Source organism: Somniosus microcephalus, chromosome 16, assembly GCF_052327205.1.
Source record: "Somniosus microcephalus isolate GS21.2 chromosome 16, FLI_Smic_1.0, whole genome shotgun sequence".
NCBI classification, from domain to species: domain Eukaryota; kingdom Metazoa; phylum Chordata; class Chondrichthyes; order Squaliformes; family Somniosidae; genus Somniosus; species Somniosus microcephalus.
The window spans coordinates 94,785,340-94,806,536 of record NC_141002.1 but is presented as its reverse complement, the minus strand read 5'-3'; the positions used below and the strand labels follow the sequence as shown (position 1 = coordinate 94,806,536).

Genomic DNA, 21,197 nt, shown 5'->3' with positions numbered 1-21,197 from the left:
TAGTCTTTTCCTGTTTCCATGAGTTGTCCATTTTCTGCCCTTTCCTAGAGTCTCCCCTTTAACTTGGCACCTCTTTTGGGTTGTTCTAGTGTATCCTAATCATTTTCATTCTGTATGTCTTCTAAAGAAAGAAAACAAAAGAGACGACAATAGGCTGCGGGGTGGGGGGGGGGGAGGGACATAAATAAAGGGAAAGAGAATAAAAAAAAGCAAAGTTAACTTTTGCTTCAGAGCCATTAGCTATAATAGACCAGTGCACATTTCCCCCACTCGCTCTCTCTAAAGGGTATTTCAAGTTTTAGGATTTTTTTGGACCATTTTTCTATAGGAAGAATTTGAAAAGAAGTCATTTTTGGTGTTTAAGCAAAGTGTATTCTCAAGTTTTTTTCTTTTAGAAAAGTGGTTAATATGCTGAATGGAAATTGTTTCCCCTAGAGACTAAACAAAAAGCAATTTGAAAAACGTCTCGCACCCATTGTGTTGGAAAGTCCTTCGATCCCTGTTTGTAAATGAGGACTTAAAAAGAGAGAGGATGACACACAGGCTGTTTGAAACAGGATGACTGTGAGGGCAGTCAAATTAGTAAAAGAGAACGCTATGAGGGCTTTCGCTGAGGCAAAAAGGTTAGAAATTCTGGGGGATAGCTAGGAGCCATTTTCCTTGTCAGGTAAAATGACCCACTGATGTGGGCTCCCGTGGCGTGTTCTTTAGTATATTACACAAAGATAGGTTGTATCAGTTGTTTTAAGTGCGCCTGGACAATGGCTGCTTTATATGTTCACCTTACCGTGAAGTCAAGTAGCTTAATAATTTGAATCTGTCCTCGTCTAATCAAATGTTTGCTCAGTCCATCTTTGGAGAGATTGAATCTCAGAATCTCAGAAACCCCACAGTGCAGATAGAGGCCATTTCGGCCCATCGAGCCTGCACCGACACATGTCCCACCCGATCCCCGTAACCCCTACACCAACACATATCCCACCCTATCCCCGTAACCCCACGTATTTAATCCCCCTAACACTAAGGGTCAAATTATTTTAGCCAATCAACCTAACCCGCACATCTTTGGACTGTGGGAGGAAACCGGAGCACCCGGAGAAAACCCACGCAAACACGGGGAGAACGTGCAAACTCCACACAGACAGTCGCCCGAGGCTGGATTCGAACCCGGGTCCCTGGCGCTGTGAGGCAACAGTGCTAACCACTATGCCACCGTGCTGCTCTTGTTTACACCTTGAGTCACGCTATTGTACAAGCAGCTATAAGGCAATGTGAGTCAGCTCCCACAAAAGTAAAGTGCTCAAACCGCTTGGCTGAGATGATCATAAGGAACCTGGGCAGAAAATACTTAAACTTCTAATATTGATGATGTTTTATTATTTCTGAAGCAACTACCTCGCTTGATAAGTGCCTTATGATATGGAACTTGAAGCCACAAACCAGAGCCTACCGATTTGCAGGACACAAGGATGCTGTGCTGTGTGTCCAGTTCTCCCCATCAGGTCATCTGGTGGCATCTGCTTCACGAGATAAGACTGTTAGACTCTGGACTCCAAATGTGTGAGTAATATTTGTGAACCTTTAATCTGATATTGTGTTACGAATGTTTTTGTAGATGACAGATATGTTTGTTGCAAGAATATTATGAAAATAGCAGATCTCCCATGGCATTGCTTACGGCAAGTTATGGATTGCAGTGTTGCACTGAAAGGATTTAAAGAAATTTGCAACAGTTCTGCTCAGAAACTGTGAAGCAAGTGGATCTCCCATGGCATTGCTCACAGTGCTCTTGCTCTCTCCCTTTCACTCTTTTCCCTCATCCACATATGGAAAGATATCATACTATTTCTCTTTCCTCCACTTTTCACTCGTTCTTCAGATTCATTTCACTGTATCCTTTTCTCCATCTCCGACTTCACTTCTCGCTTAATTCTCACTTTTCATTCTCTCCTGCTTTTTAAAAAAAAAAAAAAACGATTTTTCATGTCGTGATGGATCAGGAAGGACTCAAGACAGGCAGACATCTTTAGAAACATTTGGGGCAGACGGGTGTGTAGGTAGCTCAGGCACACTCAGGGCTGGGTGAGTGAGCGAGCGAACAGGTGGGCAGGGAAGAGCCTAAGAGTGTGGGGAGAGATGAGCAGGGCACACAAATGGGTGAACGGGCTGGCCAGGAAGTGCTCAGAATGGGCGGGTGAACTGTTGAGGCAAAGAAATTTGATTGCTCAGTTTTCTGCTACTTTATTCAATCCTTATTGGTAGTTACCAGCTTGATTTGTTTAAGTTTAGTCAGTTGAAGGGTCCCAGACCTGAAACGTTAACTCTGTTTCTCTCTCCATGGATGCTGCCTGGCCTGCTGAGTATTTCCAGCATTTTCTGTTGGTATTTCAGATTTCCAGCATTCGCAGTATTTTGCTATTATAGTCAGTTGAATATTTGAGTTGTAATATGCAAGTCTTTTTAGTCTGTCACTGATTATTGCCCTACAGACATGTGACATCCTGCGATGTGACTCCTCTGAAGTCATGACACAATGGGCCGGATATTCTGACCCCCGCGGGTGCGTACGAGGTGTGCACGCACCCGTAGGGGTCTTGCAAGTGCCGGTTTCAGACATGCGCTAAAACCCGCCACTTCCGATCTGTCAAGAGAATTCCGCCTGCCCGGGAGAAGGAGCTCCGCGGGCAGGGAATTCCGCATCCTGCACAACCTCTGCCCACTGAAAACCTTTAAAAGTCTTAGCCTGGTAAAAGCGTAAGACCTGCTTTTGCCAGCATAAGAGTTTTTAAAAAAAAAAAAAAAAATTTAAATAACTTTTTTTACTCATTTATAGTTTAAAAATACTTTTTTTTTTGTTTATTTTTAGCCGTTAAAAAAAAAAATTTAAAAAAAAATTCATTAAATTTTTGTTTAAAATATTTAATTTTATATAATTTTAACTCATTTTAAATACGTGATTTAAAAAAAAATTATTTAATGTTTAACTTTTTTAAGTGATCCCCATGCATACTTTTGACAGATCAGTGCGTAGAGACCTGTCAAAAGTGTGCTGGGGGATTCCCTTCTTTGATTGGTTCCCCATGGCCCACGTGATCCCAGGGACGCTTGCGAACCGCCTACGTACCTGGGCCTCTGCCCGCGCGGACCAGGAGAGGCCCAGGATCAGAAGTCTCGGGACCTACAGAGCCAGCAGGTAAGTGCGTAGATTTTTCCCGATCGGAGGCATCCGCCCGCAGGAAGCCTCCGATCGGAAAATCCGGCCCAATAGATTTGCATTAGACATAAGACAATTCTATAGTTGGGTTATAAATCATATATGGTGTTATACATTTCTCTCGTTCTCCCTTTATAGTCAGCTCTACAAATTGCATAATAACTGCCATGGTGATTGCATCATATAAAATACTCTTGGCAGATACTTTGCAGTTTCTAAAGCTGACTGTAAGGGAACTGCAAAATATCTGTCAAGATGATTTTCCGTAATGAAACCATCTTGGCAGATACGATGCTATTTTCAGCTTTGATTATACAGAGTGAATTTAAATGAAATATCTTAAAGGAATTTGATCTGATTTTTGTTTTAATAAAATATACTCATGAATGCTTTGCTCTGCACATATTGGATTTTGGAATTCTCTACCCCCGGAGAGCTGTGGATGTTCAGTGGTTGAGTACATTCAAGGCAGAGAGCGATAGATTTTTGGCTGCTAAGGGACTCGAGGGATATGGGAATAATGCGGGAAAGTGGAGTTGAGGTAGAAGGTCAGCCAGGATCTTACTGAATGGCGGAGCAGGCTCGAAGGGCCGAATGGTCGTCTCCTCCTATTTCTTATGTTCTTATATTTTTGTTCTGTGGAAAAATGACAAACCAGGTTAGTAATGTTCTGTCCAACCATTTTATAAAGTAATTATTGCAAGATCTCTCATGGATCCTCTTTTATATGGGTTTGCATATGATGTGGGTGTAACGGCTTACCCTCTTAATTTATTGAAAATACAAGACTAGATATTTTCACATCAATACAAGCTCTTGCACTCAAAATCCCAGCTCCTCAGCACAATGCTTATTATACTGTAAGAATTCACTTATATCAATTTAGTGTTCTAGTTAACATTACAGCTATTTCTAGAACATAGAACTCTATTTAGTTTTGAAAAGTGTATAATTTTATTACCATAACCACATAAAGAAATAACTTATCAACATTGCACATAAAATAAATGTTTTAAAACTGGATCTAAAATGAAAATTGAATCGAAGGTAGTAATTTCCTCTTAACCGTAAAATAGCAAAGATTTTTCGCCACTTTTTTTAGGTATTAAAAATAGCACTGACATTTATCAAAATCGGATAGTCACAGCCGGCCTGCATTATCTGGTTTGTTTTAGAAGAAGACAGTGAAGTGATTTTGCTATCTTATGTTTAGTAAGGGAGCATCGACTGCATTCACAGCCCACAGTGCCACAGTTCGCAGTGTGAACTTCTCCAGTGATGGGAATTTCCTGGTTACAGCATCTGATGACAAATCAGTGAAGGTGTGGAACACTCATCAACAGCGGTTTCTGTTGTCCTTTAAAGAGCACAATAACTGGGTTCGTTCTGCCAGGTGAGATTATTTTAAGGAATAGATAAACTAGTGAGAGTTGGATAGCTCTTTCTCGGCTGGCACAGATGCAATGGGCTGAATGGCCTCCTTCTATGCCGTAAACTTCTATTTATGATTCTATGTACAGGAAACTTTTTTTTATCCAGGACCGACGTGGTGCCGGTTCATCAAAAATTCCAGATAACCGAGAGCTATAGTAAAAGATAGAGAGCTGAGAGCTCCGTATAAAGCAACAAACCCTGTTGCTTAGCAACAGGTGCAGAACAATGGCCACAAGTTCCAAGCGTCTCTGTAGCTTGGCAACAGCTGCAGCCACACCCAATTGCACAGCAACAGGTCGAGGAAGGCAAGTAATATGAAGTAAAACTTCCCTGAACCTACTCCTGAATTTTGCCGGTTAACTGAGATTTCCGGTTATTTAGGTGCCGGTAAATCGAAAGTTTCCTGTATGTTGAAGTCTGATCATAAAGTTGACTTAGTATTTGTTTTCTTTCTACTTTTTTTTTTTGAGTAGTGGTTCTATAGTGATTTGGGTGTTCATTGCACAATGTGCATCTGATTTGGGCTTGAGTCATAACATTTATTTTTATGTTTTGTTGTGTATTTTTTTTCTTGCCTTTTGTGCCGTTAGTGAAATGTCCAGCTTAGAGAATTAGAATTTTGAATATGTGCTAAATTTGCCGATATCAACCAGAGTTGCAATAGGAGTGCTGAATTAAGCATGCAGTATACTATACATTATTGAAATCATAAGTTGAAATTGTTTCATGTGGGGATATTTTTTTTAAATTCCATGTTCTAAACAAGAATCCATCGTGTACTTGTTAGTTTAAAAATTGTGCGTAAATTGTGTTAGTTTGTTAAACGGGTAGTTAACTTAACAGAGAGATTCTACCCCCAATGTGCACTTGCCCAATACCCAGCGTTAATCTCTGGTGTGCCTTTTCTAAATAAACCAATAAGGAGACACTGGGTTGCCTCTGTCATTAAACAAAAACCAAACAAAAGTGCCCCCTTTTTCGAGGGTGCAACTAGTAAGGAACTAAACCATAAAACAAAGGAAACTTTTGAACTTAAATGAGATTATTTCCAGTGTCCACTACACATTCCAGTCTCTGCGGTGCCCACCAGTCGCGGAAAGCCTCAAGCTGACTCTGCTTGCCCCTTCCCCAGGGCCACTCGGGTGCGGACATAGCTGCATGTTGTGATGGTCTTTTCCCTCCAAACATTTACTTTTTGAATTATTTCTTTGAAAGGCTCTGCCATAGAGCCCTGCAAATCATCATTTCCTTCAGCTTGTGCAGCTGGAATGTTTGAATGACCAGATGGATGGGGAAGTCCCTTCAACTGGCTTTCTCCACAGAATGGGATCAATGTTTGCAGAGACCAGGTGGAATTAAGCCGCAGTTTCTCTTAACGTATCTGTTTGGCTTAATATCCATTGCAATCAAAGGATGGAGTCAGCTAGTTCCATGTGATCATACTGTACAATGAAAATGTTGAAAGTTAACTCGATGACCCGGCTTTTTAATACAGATTAAAATGACAAATTATATTGCGGATTGCACCCACAGAGGATTTCATGCTGAATTAAATTGCAACTTGCTGTACTTTGATTGCAGTTGAGACATTAAAATTACAGTACTGTCCTATATTAATGCAGCAACAATGTGTTGAGGTTAATTTTGCACCAACCAGCATTTCTTTGTGTGTGTGTGTTGAAATAAACAATTGATTGAAAGAAACACTTCCATGTATTTCAACATTTAATGCTAAAGTAAAATGCTATGAGTCAGAAAGTTCTCAATATAGCAGTTACGGTAGTATTGGGTCCCCTAGCTCAGGGGTTAGTAACTGAGCTAATATAAAATAGTCATCGACCTGAAGCGTTAACTTGGTTTCTCTCTCCACAGATGCTGCCTGACTTGCTGAGTGTTTCCTGCATTTTCTGTTTTTATTTCAGATTTCCAGCATCTGCAGTATTTTGCTTTTGTATTCGAGCGACTGAGCTATACAGTTTGATCTCTGTCCTGCAGTGATTTAACTGGGGTTGCAGAAGCGGGTGCTACAGTTTGTATAAATTGCTGGGTTAGGGAGGAAAAAATTGATCAGGGTCCCTGCTCCTCCTTGTACATTTGTAATGGAAGTTGTTCTCTCTGACCTATCGCAGGGGGACTAACTACGTATTTCCAATGTTAAATTGTGTCAGATATTTTTAAGAATGATGTGTGAATCTCAGTAACTGATTAGCGGTTACAAAATTATAATAAAACTACATTGATCTGTTGTGCAGAAAATTGTACTGCTTTTGTATTGCACTGTATATAGTTATTTTCTCTTTGCTAGTTCTTAATCAAAATGTTGCTATTAGCGCTGTTTTAAAATTTACATAGCGATTTTGTTCAATATTTCAATATTGCGCAAGTGTGGTGGGGTGGTTTAACATTCTTGCAAGCAAATCGATTATCAAGTTTATGATTTTTATCTGAAGCGCCCTACTTTTAATGGTAAAGTATACAAGTCATTTTACATTTTTTACTATATTTCAAATGCTTTATTCTGACGATTAGGTTCTCTCCAGATGGAAGGCTTATAGTTTCCTGTAGTGATGACAGAACTGTTAAGATCTGGGACACAGTGAGCAGAGAATGTATCAGCACTTTCACTGAACATGGAGGGTAAGCTAACATTTCCTCTTTACAAAATGTTTTAATCTTTCAATCCCAAATTCATGAATGATAGAAATAAAATAATTGCATCATCAAACAATCTAAATGATTTTATATTGGTATTCCATTGGAGGTGGCCTGCATGGTCCTCAATCTAGTTTGAGACAACCAAAGGATATCCTTTGTTCAAAAAGGGGGGTAGGGAAAAAGCAGGTAATTACAGACCTGTAAGCCTTACATCAGTTGTGGGCAAAATGCTGGAGTCCATCATTAAGGATGAAATAGCGGAGCACTTAGCAAATGGGGACAGGATAGGACAGAGTCAACATGGATTTACAAAGGGTAAATCGTGCTTGACTAATCTATTGGAATTTTTTGAGGGAGTAACTGGTAGAATAGATGGGGGAGAGCCAGTAGATGTGGTGTACCTGGACTTCCAAAAGGCCTTCGATAAGGTCCCACATAAAAGATTAGCATGGAAAATTGAGGCTCATGGGATAAAGGGGAAAGTTTTGGCGTGGATAGGGAACTGGCTGTCAGATAGAAAACAGAGAGTTGGAATAAACGGCTCATTTTCTGAATGGCAGGCAGTAACAAGTGGGGTACCACAGGGATCTGTCCTGGGCCCCCAGCTGTTCACAATTTACATTAATGACCTGGATCAGGGAGTCGGATGCAGCATTTCCAAATTTGCAGACGACACTAAACTAGGAGGGGGGGTGGGCTCAGAGGAAGAGACCAGGAAGCTCCAGAGCGATTTGGACAGACTGGGCGATTGGGCGGATAAATGGCAGATGCACTATAATGTGGACAAGTGCGAAGTTATCCACCTTGGGTGCAGGAACGGGAGGGCAAATTATTATTTAAATGGCAATAGATTGGGAGAGGGGGAAGTACAGAGAGACCTGGGTGTTCTTGTACACCAGTCACTGAAGGCGAGCATGCAGGTGCAACAGGCGGTCAAGAAGGCAAACGGTATGCTGGCCTTCATAGCAAAAGGGTTAGAATACAGGAACAGGGATACCTTGCTGCAGCTGTACAGGGCACTGGTGAGACCACACCTCGAGTACTGTGTACAGTTTTGGTCGCCTCATCTGAGGAAGGATGTTCTTGCCATGGAGGGGGTGCAGCGGCGATTCACCAGGCTGATACCAGGAATGGCGGGAATGACCTATGAGGAGAGACTATGTAGTTTAGGGATGTACACACTGGAGTTTAGAAGATTGAGAGGGGACCTCATAGAAGTGTATAAAATTCTGACAGGTCTAGACAGACTGGATGCAGAAGGAATGTTTCCCTTGGCGGGTGAAAACAGAACTAGAGGACATAATTTAAGGATAAGGGCTAAACCATTTAGGACAGAGATGAGGGGGAATTTCTTCACTCAGAGAGTGGTGAACCTGTGGAACTCATTGCCACAGAGGGCAGTGTACGCCAGCTCATTAAATATATTTAAGAGGGAATTAGATATATTTCTACGGGCAAAAGGGGTTAAGGGTTACGGAGAGAAGGCGGGGACGGGATACTGAATTAAAGGATCAGCCATGATCTCATCGAATGGCGGAGCAGGCACGAAGGGCCGAATGGCCTACTCCTGCTCCTATCTTCTATGTATCTATGTATCCTGTGGTATTGCTCACATGTATTCTAGATCTGGAGCCTGCTTTTCATGTTTAGCTGCTTACCTGGCCTGGCCCCTTAATGCCACTGCTTTTACTAGAGAATCCAGGTAATTGTACCAACTTATGAACTGCTGTGGTTAATCAGAGTGTAGTTAGAACTGCTTGTAGATTTTAGTATCCAGGTCAATTGCTGACTTTCTATTTGTAGAATGTTTTGCATCTGTAGAGAAAGTGTGACGGGCACACTGTAGACACAAGATTTTACCTGTCTGTCTGTCTGCGCCTCCCAAATATTTGTAATGATTCCATCACTGTTTTTACTGTACGCCACGTAGTACCAGATCTTAGATACTGATACTCTAAAGTGTGATGTTTATTATAACCTAGGTTTGCCAATTTTGTGGATTTTAACCCCAGCGGCACCTGTATAGCTTCAGCAGGGACGAATAATACTGTGAAGCTGTGGGATGTTCGTATAAACAAACTGCTACAACATTACCAAGGTAATTAATCAGAACTCGAAGTTAACTTTGGCATTTTTATATTAAACAACTTGTTAATTTAATTGTAGCCAATTTTTGTGGGAATATAAATGACCGTATTCAACAATGAGTTTGTAGCATTTTTGAACTAACGCTAATATATATCTAGAAAGAAAGACTTGCATTTATATCGCGCCTTTCACGACCACCAGACATCCCAAAGCACTTTACAGCCAATGAAGTTTTTTGAAGTGTAGTCACTGTTGTAATGTGGGAAACGCGGCAGCCAATTTGCACACAGCAAGGTCCCACAAACGGCAATGTGATAATGGTCAGATAATCTGTTTTTGTTATGTTGATTGAGGAATAGATATTGGCCAGGACACCAGGGAGAACTCCTGCGCTTCTTTGAAATAGTGCCAATTTTAGGGACTGAAAACTTAGTTACTTTGGGTACTTTTTGTGGGCTTAAGAAAATGATGCGTGTCAAGTGTTTATAGATCCGTGTTTAACACAATACCCTTCATATTTATAGTTGGATTGCCTCCAGACGCTGCTGTTGCTGATGTAATCTAAGTTGATTTTTGTATTGAATAGTTTTCGAGGTACCTTTTTTTCCCGAGGGATAGGATAGTGTTGGTTTCAATAAAGTACAGTTGCAGAGCATGCAAGTGTTGAGTAAAATGGTTGCGCCTGAGATTAACTATCTCTACATTCTTGACTTCATCAGAAGCTACTTTTTTTCTTTCCAATATTTACTTTATGCCCCTGTTTCTAATTTCCTTCTAGTCTGTTCAGAATCTTCCTGTTGTTGCCCCCTTTACTGATCTTTTCTTTGCCTTGGTCTTTATCTGTTGATTATTTTCATATTCTTCTGCAATGTTCCAAAGTGCGATGTAGAATAACAAAACCTGCGCTAAGACCCAATAAAATGAGCAGCTTTTCTTCCATTCTAAGCTGGCTAATCAATTTAATTTGAATGACTTGCAATATAAACTAAATAATATTAACCTGAATGAACAAGAATAGCCAGCGGGGAAGCCTGCCACGCACAGGTGGCTCTCAAACAATAAACCAATCTGGAGCAGACGGTGGGCGTCAATGCCACTGCTGCCACAGAAACAAATCTTCAGGGCAAAAAGCAAGAGAAGTGTTACCTGGAATAGAGGTGCTGCTCATGGGACAAAGCACTGCTACCAGTTACAGGAAACTCTCTTTTAACCGGCACCTAAATATCCGGAAATCTCTCTTAACCGGCAAAATTCAGCAGTAGGTTCAGGTAAGTTTTACTATCTATTAGTGGCCGTGTAACTGGGATTCCTGGATCTGTGGCCATGTAACCAGGGTTCCTGCACAAGTGCCGTGTAACCGGGGCTCCTGCACCTGTGGCCGTGTACGGGGCTCCTGCACAAGTGCCGTGTAACTGGGGCTCCTGCACCTGTGGCCGTGTACGGGGCTCTCATACCTTGGTAAGTATACCTCTCTGTAAGCCAGTCCCGTCGGTGCCGGTTTAAAAAAAAAGTTTCCTGTACTGTGTGTGGGTATATACACACAGGACGGAATGTGGGCGTGTGGAGGAAAGGCAATTGGAGAACGAGACCAGGAGGGGTGCCTGAATGGTGAGGCAGGGAATGATGGAAGGAATGAGGCTGAGGGGAACATGAGCGAGTACAATCCACATTTCAGGAAAATAGCTGCAGAGTATTTCAAGTCATATTGGGCTAGGTCTCAAATTTCTTTGTGGTAGACTTTTACTAGTTGTAATCACAGTGAAAATACTAGTACACTGTATTTAAAACTCGCAGCGCACTGTCGATGATGCATTTCTTTTACTGGTTATTGAGCATTGAAAGATGGCCCACACTTGCTCTATTACATTGAGGCAATAATAAACGGAATGAAAGAACTTCTGGATTCCAAAGGAATAAAAACCTGCTTTAAAGGGTAATTAAATCAATCATAAGTGATGCCCCCAAGCAAAAAAATAAATGAGTACTCTTCTATTCTGTTTTATGATCATCTTGAATAGAGAGTAATTAATAAATCATTGGGCAAGTGTTTAAAGATCAGAATAGCTACAAATGTGTGGAATTATAGGCACTGGGATTACATGAGTAAATTTGCATTATGATCATTTAATTTTCAACATATTGCCATAATTTGCAGTTGCTATTTACAGCATGGTTAGGGAGGGGTGGTATTGCATCATTGTGTAGCCATTAAGGAATCTGGTAATACTGGTGTGCTTAAAATGTTGCTGAATGAAAAACTGTCTAGTAAGAAGGCAGCAAGCGTATACTAAGAGATGGGGGACAGTAAGGTAGGAGAGAGAATTGTGGCTGTCATTTAGGAAGCTCACCAATAGATTGATTTTGTGTAGCTTGTTAAATTGGATTGACCATCCTGTCTTCTAAACAGTCCACAGCGCTGCAGTGAACTGCTTGTCTTTCCATCCTTCTGGTAACTACCTTATCACTGCATCGAACGACTGTACTCTCAAGATAATGGATTTGTTGGAAGGAAGATTATTTTACACTCTTCATGGACACCAGGTGAAAATAGAGGCACATTAAATACATAACATTTTCAAATGGTCTATTACGGTTCTCCAATTCCTGTGTAATTTGCTTTTGACTTCTTTTGAAATTAGCATTAAACCTTTACTGTTAAATCAGTAAGTAAACTTGGCCACAGATTGTATGAACATTGTCATCTGAAGGGATCTTGTGCAGTAATAGAAAAAATTGTGGAAAATGTATACTTTTTTACCCTAAGATAGCTGACTACAAAGCACAGTTTCATTTATATTTCCTTCTTAGAAAATTATTTTGGAAGTGTATATTAATATAAAAATTATATACGCAGTGTAAACTTATTTGCAAACTGGATTTGCTGTTCGTGCGACGTACTAAAAAAGGTAATTTTGTTTATTTGTAGGGTCCTGTAATTGCTGTAACATTTTCGAGGCATGGAGAATATTTTGCTTCTGGTGGAAGTGATTCGCAGGTTTGACACTTTGTTCCCTGTAATAATAATTAGCCTCATTTCAGAAATCTGAAATTATAATAAAAGTCTGGTAGATGCCATGCACTTCCTGAACACCTTATCTTTACTTCCTTTCTCACACTTTTTGAGTGATGTTTTATGGGGCTTATTTCCTGATCGGGAAGTCACAGGACTGGAGCCTCTGATTTTCCATCCATTTAAATCAGTGGATGGAAAATCACAGGGCTGTGAGGCTGAAATGTCCTGAAGAACGCTGCCTGCAAGTGCTGCTTTTCAACAGGAGTGCCCGATCAGGGAATTAGCGTTTCTATGTCAGCATTTATCAGGTACGTTTGTATCACACTGTCAGCATTCAAAGTATATCTATTTGGTTGTCACACATTTCTTTAAAATTTTGCAGGCTTCTGGGCACCAGGTTGCATTGTTGCACCTTCCAGTTGTATCTCCTAGACCCACCCTCCCATTTTCTTTTTCTCAACCTGATTTCCGCCCCACCGCATGATTTTCAGGTTTAACCTGATTTTACTCCACCCAGTATTTGGGCAGTTGGGCTCCACTGCCCGACCCATTTGCAACCGACCAACTCTGACTTGGACCTGGGATCTGCCCCCACCCGTCCAATTTCATTCCCTTGATGGTAGTTGTGAGGCCTCAAGCTTAGCACTCAGGCTTGCTCATAGGAACATAGAAACATAGAAGATAGGAGCAGGAGTAGGCCCTTCGAGCCTGCTCCGCCATTCAATGAGATCATGGCTGATCATCCAAATTCAGTACCCTGTCCCTGCCTTCTCCCCATATCCCTTGATCCCTTTAGCCTTAAGAAATATATCCAACTCTTTCTTGAATATATTTAATGAACTGGCCTCCACCGCCCTCTGTGGCAGAGAATTCCACAGGTTCACCACTTTCTGGGTGAAGAAATTGCTCCTCATTTCAGTCCTAAATGGCTTACCCCTTATCCTTAGACTATGACCCCTGGTTCTGGACTCCCTGGCCATCAGAAACATCCTTCCTGCATCTAGTCTGTCCAGGCCTGACAGAATTTTATAGGTTTCGATGAGATCCCCTCTCAATCTTCTAAACTCCAGTGAGTATAAGCCCAATCGACACAATCTCTCCTCATACGTCATTCCTGCCATCCCAGGTATCAGCCTGGTGAATCTTCGCTGCACTCCTTCCATGGCAAGAACGTCCTTCCTCAGGTAAGGCGACCAAAACTGCACACAATACTCAAGGTGTGGTCTCACCAAGGCCCTGTACAACTGTAGCAAGACATCCTTGTTCCTGTACTCGAACCCTCTTGCTACGAAGGCCAACATACCATTTGCCTTCTTAACCGCCTGCTGCACCTGCATGCTTACCTTCAGCGACTGGTGCACAAGAACACCCAGGTCTCTGCACTTCCCCTTCTCCCAATCTATTGCCATTCAAATAATCTGCCTTCCTGTTTTTGCCACCAAAGTGTATAACCTCACATTTATCCACATTATAGTGCATTTGCCATGTTTCTGCCCAATCACCCAACCTGTCCAAATCGTACAGCTTTGTGTCGTCTGCAAATTTGGAGGTATTACATCCAATTCCCTCGTCCAGATCATTAATATATATATTGTAAACAGCTGGGGTCCTAGGACCGATCCTTGCGGTACCCCACTAGTCACTGCCTGTCACTTGGAAAATGACCCGTTTATTGCAACTCTTTGCTTTCTGTCCGCCAACCAGTTCTCTATCCAAGTCAATACCTTGCCCCCAATCCCATGTGCCTTAATTTTGCACGCTAATCTCTTATGTGGGACCTTATCGAAAGCCTTCTGAAAGTCCAAATACACCACATCCACTGGTTCTCCCTTATCTATTTTACCAGTTACATCCTCAAAAAATTCCAGATGATCAGTCAAGCATGATTTACCTTTTGTAAATCCATGTTGACTTTGTCCGATCCTGTCACTGCTTTCCAAGTGCTCTGCTATTACATCTTTTATAATGGACTCTAGCATTTTCCCCACTACCGATGTCAGGCTTACCGGTCTATAATTCCCCGCTTTTTCTCTACCACCTTTTTTGAATAGTGGGGTAACATTAGCTACCCTCCAATCCATGGGTACTGTTCCAGAGTCTATCGAGTTCTGGAAGATGACCAGCAATGCATCTACTATTTCTAGGGCCACTTCCTTAAGTACCCTGGGATGTAGATTATCAGGCCCTGGGGATTTATCGGCCTTCAGACCCATCAATTTTCCTAACACCATTTCCCTACAAATACTGATTTCTTTCAGTTCCACCCTTTCATCAGACCCTATGTTCCCCGGCATCTCTGGGAGGTTATTTGTGTCCTCCTTTGTGAAGACAGAACCAAAGTATGTATTTAGTTGGTCTGCCATTTCTTTGTTCCCCATTATAAATTCCCCTGATTCTGACTGCAAGGGACCTACGCTTGACTTCACCAATCTTTTTCTCTTCACATATCTATAAAAGCTTTTACAGTCAGTTTTTATGTTCCCTGCAAGCTTACTCTCATATTCTATTTTCCCTTTCTTAATTAATCCCTTTGTCCTCCTTTGTTGAATCCTAAACTGCTCCCAAGCCTCAGGATTATTGCTTTTTCTGGCCAATTTATATGTCCTCTCCTTGGATCTTATGCTATCCCTAATTTCCCTTGTTAGCCACGGTTGAGTCACCTTTTTTGTTTTATTTTTATGCCAAACTGGGATGAACAAATTCTGTAGCTCATCCATTCGGTCTTTGAATGTTTGCCATTCCCTATCCACCGTCAACCCTTTGAGTGCCATTCCCCAATCAATCCTACCCAACTCGCTCCTCAGACCATCGTAGTTTCCTTTATTTAAATTGAGGACCCTAGTCTCTGAGTCAACTACTTCATTCTCCATCTTAATGAAGAATTCGATCATATTATGATCGCTCCGACCCAAGGGGCCTCGTACAACAAGATTGCTAATTAATCCTTTCTCGTTACATAATACCCAGTCTAAGATGGCCTGATCTCTGGTTGGTTCCTCGACATATTGGTCCAGGAAACCATCCCGTATACACTCCAGGAATTCCTCCTCCACAGTATTGTTACTAATTTGGTTGGCCCAATCTATATGTAGATTAAAGTCACCCATGATGACTGCTGTGCCCTTATTGCACGCTTCTTTAATTTCCCTTTTAATGCCATCCGCAACCTCCGCCTTACTGTTTGGAGGTCTATATACCACTCCCACTAATGTTTTTTTTCCCCTTAGTATTTCTCAATTCTACCCATACAGATTCCACATCATCAGAGCTAATATCCTTCATTACAATTGTATTAATCCCTTCTTTAACCAGTAATGCTACCCCACCTCCCTTTCCTTTTTGCCTATCTTTCCTGAATATCGAATACCCCTGGATGTTGAGTTCCCAGTCTTGGCCATCCTTGAGCCACGTTTCTGTAATCCCAACCAAATCATATTCGTTTACCTCTATTTGCGCAGCCAATTCGTCCACCTTATTACAAATGCTCCTCGCATTAAGACACAAAGCCTTCAGGCTTGTTTTTTTAACGCTCTTCGACCTATTAGAATTATTATTTACTGTGGCCACGTTTGATTTAAACCGTTGATTTCTCTGACTGCCACATTTGTTTATCTCCTTCCTATCTTTTGCTTTTATCCCTGTTTCCCTTTCGTCTGTCTCCCTGCTCAGGTTCCCAACCCCCTGCCATTTTAGTTTAAACCCCCCCGAACAGTGCTAGTAAACCTCCCCGCAAGGATATTTGTCCCGTTCTGGTTCAGGTGCAACCCGTCCGACTTGTACAAGTCCCACCTTCCCCAGAAGCAGGCCCAGTGATCCAGGAAACTAAAGCCCTCCCTCCTGCACCAACTCTTTAGCCACGCATTCATCTGCTCTATCCTCCTATTCCTATACTCACTAGCACGTGGCACCGGGAGTAATCCAGAGATTATAACCTTTGAGGTCCTGCTCTTTAATCTGCTACCTAGCTCCCTAAGTTCTTGCTGCAGGACCTCATCCCTCTTCCTACCCATGTCATTGGTCCCAATGTGAACCACGACCTCTGACTGTTCACCCTCCCCCTTCAGAATGCCCTGCAGCCGTTCAGTGACATCCTTGACCCTGGCACCAGGGAGGCAACAAACCATCCTGGAGTCATGTCTATGGCCACAGAAACGCCTATCTGTTCCCCTTACGATAGAATCCCCTACCACTATTGCTCTCCCACTCTTTTTCCTCCCTTCCTGAGCAGCAGAAGCACCCCTGGTGCCAGGAAGTTGGCTGCTGCTGCCTTCCTCTGGTAAGTCATCCCCCTCAACAGTATCCAAATTGGTATACCTGTTTGAGAGGGGGATGGCCACAGGGGTCCCCTGCACTACCTGCCTGCCTCTACTGCTCTGCCTGATGGTCACCCATTTCCCTTCTGCCTGTGCAGCCCTTACCTGCGGTGTGACCAACTCAGTAAACGTGTTTTCCACGACCCTCTCAGCATCGTGAATGCTCCAAAGCCCATCCATCCGCAACTCCAGCGCCGCAATGCGGTCTGCTAGTAGCTGCAGCTGGATGCATTTCTGGCACACATGGTCGTCAGGGACACAGGCAGCGTCCCTGAATTCCCACATAGAGCAAGAGGAGCATAACACGGGACTGGGCTGTCCTGACATGACTTACCCCTTAATTAATTTAATTAAATCGATACCACCAATTAAAGATATACTCTAGGGCGCTTATTTACCAACTGTCCCCACTACACCACAGAGACCCTAGAAAATATAAACCGCAGAATTTAAGTTTGTAAAAAAAAAAGAGAGAAAATACTCACCAACCAATCACTTACCTGCTTTCTGGTGACGTCACACTTCAACTGCTTTTTACCTCGGAGTTCTGAGATTGGAGATTGGTAAGCCTACCTGGTCCTTGGGGTCGCTTTTATAGCCGCTCCGCCGCCGCCTCTGCTTCCCACACCGGTCGACTCCGCTCTGGGGCCTACCTGGTCCTTGGGGTCGCTTTTATAGCCGCTCCGCCGCCGCTTCCCACACCGGTCCGACTCCGCTCTGGGGCCTACCTGGTCCTTGGGGTCGCTTTTATAGCCGCTCCGCCGCCGCTTCTGCTTCCCACACCGGTCCGACTCCGCTCTGGGGCCTACCTGGTCCTCGGGGTCGCTTTTATAGCCCCTCTGCTTCCCACACCGGTCCGACTCCGCTCTGGGGCCTACCTAGTCCTCGGGCCCGTGTCCTAACTCGCACCAAGTCCCGTTCGCCCATCACCCCTGGGCTCGCTGACCTACATTGGCTCCCGGTTAAGCAGCGCCTCGATTTCAAAATTCTCATCCTTGTTTTCAAATCCCTCCATGGCCTCGCCCCCCCCTTCCTTTCTCTGTAATCTCTTGCAGCCCCCACAACCCCCTGAGATATCTGCGCTCCTCTAATTCTGTCCCCTTGAGCATCCCTGATTATAATCGCTCAACCTTTGGTGGCCGTGCCTTCTGTTGCTTAGGCCCTAAGCTCTGGAATTCCCTGCCTAAACCTGTCCGCCTCGCTACCTCTCTTTCTTCCTTTAAGATGCTCCTGCCCTAATTTATCCTTGTGTGGATTGGTGTCAAATTTTTTGTCTTAAAACACTCCTGTGCAGCGCCTTGGGAAGTTTTACTACGTTAAAGACGCTATAGAAATACTTGTTGTTGTTGTTTCCAGCTGCCCACTTAGGATTTTGGGCCTCTCCTTCCTCCCTGGTTTCATGTCCTTATTAGGAGTAGTTGTGCCTTAAGCCTTGCAGCTCCCTGCATTCTCACCAGCCATGCCCTCCTAACGCCCACCCCTCCTTGGCCATCAAACCACTCACCTAATGCATCCTCTATTTGTGCTGGATTTCCAGCACTGAGCTGACGAACAGCATGAAATCTTTCCAAACGCTTACTGATTCTAAACAATAGGAATGTGTATGTTTATCTTTTAAGCGCTTTAGCAAACTAGAAGCCTGTTTCTCCGCTCGGCTCTTTTGAAATAAGATTTTTTTTTTATCCTGTTACTCACAGCGACGTGAGAGTTATCAGGTTTTTTTTGGGAATGGGAAAAGGAAGGTTAACCACAGCACACGCACAAATCTTCTACCGGCATGTAAACAGTAAGCAGGGAGTAAGAGGTGGGGTGGGGCCTATTCGAGACAAAGAAGGTGATATATGCTTAGAGGCGCAGGGCAAGGCTAGAGTATTCAATGAGCACTTTGTATTGGTGTTTACCAAGGAGGTGGATGCTGACAAAATATCGGTAGAAGTGGAAAAGGTAGAAGCAATGGAAAGGGTGAAAATTGATAGGATGTACTAGAAAGGCTGGGTATGCTTAGAGTGGACAAGTCACCTGGTCCAGATGGCTTGCATCCCAGGTTGCTAAGGAAATTGGGGGAGGCGATAGCGGAAGGACTTGCCATAATTTTCCAATCGTCCCTAGATGCAGGGGAGGTGCCTGATTTTGGAAAGTGGCAAATGTAACACCATTGTTAAAGAAAGGGTGTAAGGACAATCCTCGTAACTACAGGCTGGTCAGTTTAACATCAGTGGTGGGTAAAGTTTTAGAAACAATAATCAAGGAACAACTTAACAGGCACTTGGAGAAGTTTAAGCTAATTAAGGAGAGCCAACACTGATTTGTAAAAGGAAGATCGTGTTTGACTAATCTAATTGAATTTTATGATGAAGTAACAGAGAGGATTGATGAAGGGAATGCAATAGATGTTGTCTACATGGATTTTCGGAATGCGTTTGACAAAGTACCACATAGAGGCTGGTTAACAAAATTAAAGCTCATGGAATAGGTGGGTCAGTGGCAGCTTGGTTAAGGAATTGGCTTAAGGACAGAAAACAGCAAGTTGTGGTAAATGGCTGTTTTTCAGACTGGTGGATGGTAGACAGTGGTGTTCCCCAAGGGTCAGTGCTGGGGCCACTGCTTTTTTTGATGTATATAAATGACCTGGATATTGGAATCCAGAGTAGAATTTCTAAATTTGCCGATGACACCAAACCTGGGGGTGTGGCAAACAGTGCTAGAAACATAGAAGATAGGAGTAGGCCATTCGGCCCCTCGAGCCTGCTCCGCCATTCAATATGATCATGGCTGATCATCCAATTTCAGTACCCGGTCCCTGCTTTCTCCCCATACCCCTGGATCCCTTTAGCCTTAAGAAATATATCTAACTCCTTCTTGAATATATTTAATGAATTGGCTCCTACTGCCTTCTGTGGTAGAGAATTCCACAGGTTCACCACTCTCTGGGTGAAGAAATTCCTCCTCATCTCCGTCCTAAATGGCTTACCCCTTATCCTCAGACTGTGACCCCTGGTTCTGGACTCCCCGACCATCAGGAACATCCTTCCCGCATCTAGTCTGTCCAGTCCTGTCAGAATTTTATAAGTTTCAATGAGATCCCCTCTCATTCTTCTAACCTCCAGCGAGTACAAGCCCAATCGTCCCAATCTCTCCTCATACGTCATTCCTGCCATCCCAGGTATCAGCCTGGTGAATCTTCGCTGCACTCTCTCCATGGCAAGAACATCCTTCCTCAGATAAAGCAACCAAAACTGCACACAATACTCAAGGTGTGGTCTCACCAAGGCCCTGTACAACTGCAGCAAGACATCCTTGTTCCTGTACTCAAACCCTCTCGCTACGAAGGCCAACATACCATTTGCCTTCTTAACCGACTGCTGCAGCTGCATGTTTACCTTCAGCGACTGGTGCACAAGGACACCCAGGTCTCGTTGCACTTCTCCTTCTCCCAATCTATTGCCATTCAAATAATAATCTGCCTTCCTGTTTTTGCCACCAAAGTGGATAACCTCGCATTTATCCACGTTATATTGCATCTGCCATGCTTTTGCCCAATCACCCAACCTGTCCAAATCCTCCTGGAGTTTCTCGGCATCCTCCTCACAGCACACACGCCCACCCAGCTTTGTGTCGTCTGCAAATTTGGAGATATTACATCTAGTTCCCTTGTCTAGATCATTAATATATCTGGTGCTGATGATATCAATCGACTGCAACAGGACATAAAGGCTAGTAGAATGGGCAGACAAGTGGCAGATGGAATTCAATGCAGAGAAATGTGAGGTGATGCATTTTGGCAGAAGGAACAAGGAGAGGCAATATACACTTAATGGCACAGTTTTAAAGAATGTGCAGGGACAAAGGGACCTGGGAGTTAATTTGCATAGGTCCCTGAAGGTGGCAGGACATATTGAGAGTGGTTAGCAAAGCATATGGGATCTTGGGCTTCATAAATAGAGGTATTGAGTACAAAAGTAGAGAAGTTATGCTGAACCTTTATAAAGCGCTGGTTAGGCCACAACTGGAGTATTTAGGAAAGATGTGAAGGCCCTTGAGAGGGTGCAGAGGAGATTTATCAGACTGGTTCCGGGGATGGGGGATCTTGGCTACAAGGATAGGTTAGAGAAGCTGGATTTGTTTTCATTAGAACAAAGGAGGTTGAGGGGTGATTTGATAGAGGTGTACAAGATTATGACGTGTTTGGATAGGCTAGACGCGGAAAGGCTGTTCCCACTAGTTGATGGTACAAGGACTAGGCGACACAGATTTAAGGTTTTGGGCAAGAAATACGGGGGGGATGTGAAGAAAATCTTTTTTACGCAGCGAATGGTGATGAATGGAACTCGCTGCCATGGAAGCGGAGACACTCAACGTTTTCAAGGGGAGACTGGGTAGGCACTTGAGGGAAATAAACTTGCAGGGCTACGGGGATAGAGCGGGGGAATGGGACTGACTGGATTGGTCCAGAGAGCCGGCACGGACTCGATGGGCCGAA

General features: G+C 43.2%; 1 protein-coding gene across 11 annotated transcripts in view; it reads left to right on the top strand.

The window, feature by feature from the left end:
• poc1b (POC1 centriolar protein B) overlaps positions 1 to 21,197 on the top strand; it is a 101,018-nt gene that overhangs the window by 31,481 nt on the left and 48,340 nt on the right. For all 11 annotated transcript variants that reach the window (XR_015081449.1, XM_086009481.1, XM_086009480.1 and 8 more), the window contains 6 exons: positions 1,389 to 1,560; positions 4,428 to 4,607; positions 7,178 to 7,285; positions 9,286 to 9,401; positions 11,799 to 11,932; positions 12,318 to 12,386. Coding sequence is in view for 10 of the 11 variants with exons in the window: in XM_086009481.1 (XP_085865607.1) it covers positions 1,389 to 1,560; positions 4,428 to 4,607; positions 7,178 to 7,285; positions 9,286 to 9,401; positions 11,799 to 11,932; positions 12,318 to 12,386 (779 nt within the window). In the remaining variant the exon portion in view is untranslated. The remainder of the gene's footprint in view (positions 1 to 1,388; positions 1,561 to 4,427; positions 4,608 to 7,177; positions 7,286 to 9,285; positions 9,402 to 11,798; positions 11,933 to 12,317; positions 12,387 to 21,197) is intronic.